The sequence below is a fragment of the Solea solea genome, chromosome 20 (genome assembly GCF_958295425.1).
Source record: "Solea solea chromosome 20, fSolSol10.1, whole genome shotgun sequence".
Lineage (NCBI taxonomy): Eukaryota > Metazoa > Chordata > Actinopteri > Pleuronectiformes > Soleidae > Solea > Solea solea.
The window spans coordinates 11,640,842-11,648,055 of NC_081153.1; the positions used below are offsets into that span (position 1 = coordinate 11,640,842).

General features: G+C 40.7%; 1 protein-coding gene across 1 annotated transcript; it reads right to left on the bottom strand.

Moving 5' to 3' along the window:
* Positions 1-324: 324 nt before the first annotated feature.
* LOC131446941 (gasdermin-E-like) lies at positions 325-7,214 on the bottom strand. Its single transcript, XM_058618342.1, has 10 exons — positions 6,957-7,214; positions 5,125-5,363; positions 4,574-4,772; positions 4,275-4,452; positions 3,811-3,919; positions 3,517-3,642; positions 2,870-2,991; positions 1,884-2,061; positions 1,706-1,776; positions 325-1,507 (listed from the first exon to the last, which is right to left on the bottom strand). The coding sequence occupies exons 2-10, from the start codon at positions 5,333-5,335 to the stop codon at positions 1,280-1,282; spliced, it is 1,422 nt and encodes a 473-aa protein (XP_058474325.1). The 5' UTR covers positions 5,336-5,363; positions 6,957-7,214; the 3' UTR covers positions 325-1,279.

The window sequence follows — 7,214 nt, forward strand, 5'->3', positions numbered from 1 at the left end:
AACTTAATGTATACAATGTACATTCTATTTGACCTTTTATAGTGTATATTTTTCTATAGTGTACTTTCACATTATGTGGAACTGCATGTGGATTATTTATTACCTTTATCTTTACTGTCTTTGTTGCTGTGACAATTGTAAATGTCCCCACCGTGAGACTAATAAAGGACTGTCTTTAGCAGTATTTTCAATTAAATATAGCATTTATATTACATTTACACTGTAGTATTATTGACATAGGAGAATCTTTTTTAAAGATAAATAGGTTTTTAAAATAGTCCTCTTTTTAATTAGTATAAACACAAATAATTCTGTTCAATTCAATAATATTACAAAAGCTTTATTTAAACTCATTGTTGAGTTCCTTAGCTCATTGAGCAGTCATCACAGTCAGGAACAGTCAAGAAAGAAGAGTGTGCAAAATAGAGGAGCAAACATTCAATTGAGAAATTGATGTGTAAAAAAAAAAAGCAATAAAAATATATACGTATAACATGTGGACTGTAAACATGCAAATATTTCACGATTAATAAAGCTTTTTGTTTTCAAACAATACATTATGATGATACCTAACAAATAATGACCGTTCCAAGGGCCGGTGGCATTTTAAACATTACACTACAGCTTACATACATGTGTCCTGTAACATGCATTAAAAAAAAGAGTTCTTCATCTTCATATAAAGCAGCATTTGTAATATTCGGTGGCAGTATTAAAGGGAATGTTAAATATCTATCTCTGTTACGTAACAGTGAATTTCAAGAAAGAAAAAAAAAAAGGCAGCGTCAAACTCGTGGCAAGAGTCGGTGAGTTGCACTTCATAGTACCATAAAATGTCAACAGATGTGTGCGTACTCTTGGCATGCATTACAATTTCATGTTGTTCATTTAAAAATGTGAAATATCTGACATTCAAATACTTGAGCAAGGTAAACAAAAGTGCTTTAGGCTTAATCACTGCACTGAGAACAACTGATCATGATACAATTATAACAGGCAGGATAGATTTCTCTCAAAGGCCTTATCACGTATAAAACATGAATAAAGCATATATAGCATGTATATAATTAATTAAGCATTTAAATTCTAGCTTTAAGCTATAAAAATAAATGAATATATGTAGGGGACATGACAACATTCTCTGTATAAATATGAATACAAATATAAAGCAATATTAAAAACAGTTATAATATGTGTAACAGACTTTGGTTCAGCTTAGATTCAGTAAATAAAGAAAGAAATGGACAGAATATAGTTAAAGAAACGATAGAAAAGGCTTCTAGTTCAGCCCATGGCACAGCAGGAACAGGCCTTTTGTGCTGAGGCTGAGAAGCAGAGGGAGAACTTCATCTCGTTTCTCTATCCACAGACTGTCCGTGTTTCTCTTCAGGGTCACGTTGATGGAGCCGAGTAGCTGCTCCGCCGGCTGGAAAGCTTGGACGTCCTGCAGCAGGACGGGAAGACACTGGACAGGGAGAGGCCCGCTGCTCTCCTTTAACTTGCACAGCTGCAGAAACACATCGGTGAGCATATAGATATGAGGCACTTTGTCAGAAAGTCGTGAATTTAAAGGTGGTATCTGTAAGTTTAGCTGGTCATGAATTTGAATTGAATTTGTAACATTTCTTAACAACAGATTTGTTTCCCTGTGACAAATAAGTGAGGTAATAATTGAACAATACAATAAATAAAGAAGTTAACAAACCAGTGTGTTGAAGGCCCCAAGAAAATCAACTGAACTCTTGCTGAGGAGGTTCAGTGTTTCATCAGGCAATTCTGGAAAAGAAAAAAAACAACACACTCACAAAACAAGATTGAAGTGATTGAACACTGATTTTACAGAGCACGGCTTTTTATACTATGAGCAAAATGTTTCCTCTCACCTTCCATAGCGCTGACCAACAGGTGAACTGCGTTCAGGTGAGCAGCACTGGGTGAATGGTTGCACTCAGTAAGACCGAGTGAGTCCAAGCTGGGTTGGTTCAGGTGAGCTGACACTGACCTCGGACCTTTCACCAGCTCCTCTTTCATGGGTGTTTCAGCACTACACAATTCCTCCAGCTGACAATGTACAATCAGAGGAGGAAGTTCAGAACAACACAGAGTATTTGTCTTTGGGTTTGAGACACTATAGAACTAAGCACTTCAGGTTGCCACAGTTCAGTTTGGAACAGTATACCCTGATCTGGATTGCATTTCCATTGTGGGTTGTATAGATACGTATATGTAATATCATACCAGTCTAGACCCCTTCACACCTGGCATTAGAACGCATTTTCCAGCAATCGGATCACCACATGCATTTACACGTGGTTTTAACATGTGTCTCCGGTGTCCACATCAAGATCCAATTGCTATCCGATCACAGTCATCCTCTTGTTAACCCCCCCCCCCGCCCCTCTGTGTGCTGCCATATCAACAACAACTTTAGTGGCATGACTCAGACACAGGGTAACAGTGGATGCCATCCAGCAATTTGTGTTCTTTCCCCGTGGTCTCTGATGTTGTGTTTTTCCCATTCCATTCCTATAGTCATGCAGAAATGACCGTTCTCCATTGACCTACCAGTGGACTACAATCTACAGTAGCTCCACCCTTTAGGTACCGGACCACGGTGTTAGGAACTCCAACAGAAGGGACGGTGGTAAATAGTGGCATGATATAAACTGTTTATTTTAGTACCCTTCACAACTTCTGACAATCGAATTAAATATTGCATAAAGTACCAAACTGTACGTCTTGGTTGAATTAGGGAAATGACCCCAGTTTACTTACAACACAATTGTCCTGTAGGGATGAGCTCATTCAGGCCAAACACTGACGATAAGAAGTGGTGCACTAATGTCAGGATATTGCCTCTGTCACTCACCTCACACTGCAGATATGACAGAGCAGCTCTGTTCTGCATCATCTCTCTGAGCGTCTGGAACAAGACTTGTTGAGTTGACTGGGGGAGATCTGCCAGTAGAGACAGATCCATGTCCTGTGATCCTTTACGAGACAAAGAGACACTGCATCAAATCTTGAACTGAAGCTACCACGGTGTGAGCTGGTATGAGTGTCTGCCATCCTCCTATGACACGGTGGATGCATAAGAGGACATCCGGCCTGAAAACGACTTAAAATGGCATTTTAAAGTAGGGCACCAGACTTCTTCTGTCTCCAAATTTAGTCTCAACATATAAAAATGAGCATTTTTCCCATATATTAACATACCCATTAGTATGTTTGTATAAGTGTATACTCGCTTTAAAATAAAGTTTTTGTAGCTTTTGCATAAGTCTTTTATTTAGGTTCAGCTTTTGTACTTTAGGCAATAATTCCACATTCATTTTCATTGGATAGTTATCAACACCGAGGCAGATAAAATCAATGGTAATACTGTAGAACAAACGATCTGTGTGAGGGAGAAAGGGAAAGTCACTTCACTTCTCCTCAATCGCTTTACTTCCTCAGGAAACATGGATAATAAAGGGTTGGATTACTATTTGCATGTGTATATGAAAGGAGAAGAACCATTTAGCTGTTCAGCCGAGACTTCCTCTGAAGCGGTCGCCCAATTATACTTAGCATCCACCACATCGGCGCTGGACTCGTGGACTGCCTCAAAGCCCCCAATTGTGCCAGGTTGCAGGCATAAATCTGGAAATACACAAAACACCTCAGATCAACACAGAGAGCCGTGGTAAAGTGGACGCACATTAGAAATGACACAATCAAAATACATCATTGGAGCACATAGGTTAAGTAAAGATTTCTCCATGCACGGTTTATCTAGAGGGTGTCTCACACACACACACACACACTTACCAAAATGTCCGTTATTATTGATCCTCAGTTCCAGGACGCTGTACGCAATGACCGTGTCAGAGGGAATCCTCACACAAACATTAACCTCCGCCTTGATCTTGTTTCTGTCCTACACAAACAAACAAATAGGGGAAACAATAAGAAATGACTTAAGTTTTAAGGGCTGCACTCACAGACATTCCACCAAACAATATTTTATTATGATCTTTTTACGGTTCATTGAGTGACAAGGATCTTGCTTTACAGAGGCTATATTTCTTCTGCAGAAAGAAAGCTTTGGAAGAGTAGAAGAGTGTAAGACTGAAGAGAGCTGTGAAGAGTCATGAGTTGCTTGTATGTAAAGGCCAACGGATTTGCCTGACATTCTTGGTATAAAAAAAGGGGGTTAGGGGTCATCAATTTGTTACACGCTGCAATCTCATCATCACTGTCAGTAATTCAGGACCTCTTAAAACCACACTCACTTTGATGGCGCTCCCCAACATGGCCAACAGACCAAAGACCCCCTGAAATGTGCACTGCTCCTCTTTCGTCTGAGTGACAGAGCAGGAGCTGGTGGTGAGGATCCGCTCCTTCACTAGTGTCAGCACCGCAGTTTTCTTTTCCAACTGCTGCATCAGCTTGTGCTGCATGTTCACCAGTCTGGGTAGAAAAAAAAGTCAATACAGTACAATACAATCCTAATTGTGACACCTTGTCAGCACCTTCTTCAGGAGAAGCTGCAGTGTTTATTTATTTTTTAACAAATTGTTTAACACCTGACCTGTTGCCGGAGTCACATAACTCCGAGAGCATGCTCACGTCCAGCTCTTCTTTCTTCAGGTTGCCGAAACACGACTGGAGCTCGGAGGTGCCCCGACCCCTGAGTTCTACATTGAAAGGGCCCCTGTGGGTGTTGAAACTCCCAGAGAAAGTGCCTCCAAATGTTCCCTCGTAGGTCAAGAAGTCTGTCTCACGAACCTCTGACGCCCGTCGGAGATGTTTGAGAAAAGATATTTAACAATTTTAAATACAAAAAGGACACTGGCATTAAAATAAACCATAAAGTCACAGAGATCACCTGCAACTAGGCCCCATATTGGATGAGACCAGCTGTCAATCACAGTGGTGCCCACACATATGTGCCGTATATCATCCTCTCACATAATTGACTAAATTGACATCATGTGCTACTGAAGAAAAACATTTGAGACCAGTACCTCCTCTGGAAAACTTTACTTACACTTAAAAAGTGAGAAGCAGACTCATTTTCCAATGGACTTTCATTCAATCAGACATTTGGGATTACAGTCACAGATTTGTGCACCTACATACCAGGAGTGAGCTCCTTGTCGCCCAGCAACAAGTCGCTGAGGGTGAAATCTGTCGGCTGGTACTTGGGCCTTTGCCAGAACCAAAATCGGTTGCGCTTCACGACGAGCGCCATGAGGATCAGCTTGCGCGAGTCATTTGGTCCCGACACGTGGATGAGGCTTCCGTCTGGTTCGATGTGTTGGACAAAGTGGGCGGTGGCCTTGCAAAACATGGCTTCAGTCAGTGAGAACGACAGATAGCTGGAAAGTACGAAAGAGAAAGAAAGAGAGAGAGAGGGGGAGACTTGTGAGGCTTCCGTTTGAGCTTATTTTTATCCCCTGGAAAGTAGAGACATGCTTTTACTGGAACTATAAAACACTATGGATGATTAGTGATTTATTTGAACCCCTATTTTACTGTGTGTGTGTGTGTGTGTGTGAGTGAGAGAAAGAGAGAGAGAGAGAGAGAGAGAGAAAACACCATGTAACCCCAAACCTCAGTGTCCTGCAACCAACTGCAAGCCATGAGTCATGATGCTCTAAGGAAGTTCCCCTACATGTTATATGTGCCAACAATTAATGTGATTACACACACACACACACACACACACACACTCTGACTCTGGTGGCTCAGCTTCCTTTGCATAAATATTTCAAGTAATCAGGCGTAAAAGAGGATTTGTGCCGTGAGGGAAGAGAAGGTGAAAAGGGGGGGGAGAAACTCGATCCCTTCACGGTTTAGGGATGTTAGATTTAAAAAAGAAAAAAAGAAAAGAAAAGGAATTCAACATTTGCAAAACAAAAGAGGCCAAAAAAGCACAAACAAACATAATAAAATCCAGGCACGTGGTGAACGAGTGAACTCAACGACGCCATCTCTTCCTCAACCTGGACGACATCACACAAACTCCTCTCGACTTGACATGGTTTCAGTCAGCGTGTGGGAGTCATGTGGGTCTAAATAATTGAAGAGCTGTTGTAACGGCAGCAGGGACATTACTGCTCTTCACCTCAAACATGAAATCTAAAAGCTTGAATATGCCGTGGTGAGGTAAGTATACATCAAGTTACAAACAGATTACATTAACATTTCACTATTTATTGGGTATGTGTGAGGAAATGTTTTGTATTAGAATAGAATAGAATAGAAGAGAATAGAATCGAGTCTTATTGTGCAGCCAGACCAGGAAATGTAACTTTTGTCTCTGTATGTAACAAAATATATGCATATACATGATTAACAGCAATAAATATCAAACAATAATGACCTACATGACAGCCCACACTGTCATATTTATTTAGACATTTGAGAACATCATCATTTCCAGGTTTGACAAACACCGATCAACATTTTTTAAGGTTGTCTGATATTTTATGAACCAAATGATTAATCGAGAAATCGAGAAAAAAATTGACAGATTAATCGATCAAGAAAATAATCTTTAGTTGCAGCTCTATTAAATACCTCTAGTGTCTGTTCACCATAAAACTTTAACTGAACTTTGTCAGAAATTTGGATCAGTGGAAAATATTAGAGGGGGGGGGGGGAAGCAACCCCAACCCACACACACACGTGTTGCCAAAGTGCGCATTTCCCGGCAGCCCACTTATCCCAAATAGTAGGGACGTTGCGCGCGTGCTTGTACAGTGACATCAGTTGGTCATGACTCTTATTATGACTTTAAAATCAAAATAAAGTGAAAATAAATACTAATAAAGTGAAGAAAAATAACGTTTTCATAAAACGGACCATATTCTAGTATGTTCACAGGCACTGTCGAATAAAATACTTAGAAAGTTAGAAAAATTGATACTTTTTGCTCTGTTACAACATAAAAACAAGATTTCGTTTACCTGAAAACAGTTAGGAAACAGCTGTGTAGAGATGTGGCTGTGCGTAGTGCGCTCTGGGCTCCAGTGTGTCCAGTCTTCAGCCGTGGAACGTCACTCTGGTTTCCATGCGTAAAAAGTCACCACCACTTCGCCAAGTCGTTACCAACGCGGACGGAAGCGTTGCCGTGGGTCTAACTGTGAGTGTGACTGTGGTTGTAAGCAGAGCCACGAAGGACTGTTGAAGGTATTCAGTGATCGTAAGTGGTCATAGAGGCGGGA

What these genes read in the sequence shown, in the direction of transcription:
- LOC131446941 (XM_058618342.1), bottom strand. Translation starts at nt 5,335, where the DNA reads ATGTTTTGCAAGGCCACCGCCCACTTTGTCCAACACATCGAACCAGAC. An exon ending in TGTTGGGGAGCGCCATCAAA is followed by an intron (nt 3,920 to 4,274) that starts GTGAGTGTGGTT and finishes TTGTTTGTGTAG; the next exon opens with GACAGAAACAAGATCAAGGC. An exon ending in CAATAATAACGGACATTTTG is followed by an intron (nt 3,643 to 3,810) that starts GTAAGTGTGTGT and finishes GTGTATTTCCAG; the next exon opens with ATTTATGCCTGCAACCTGGC.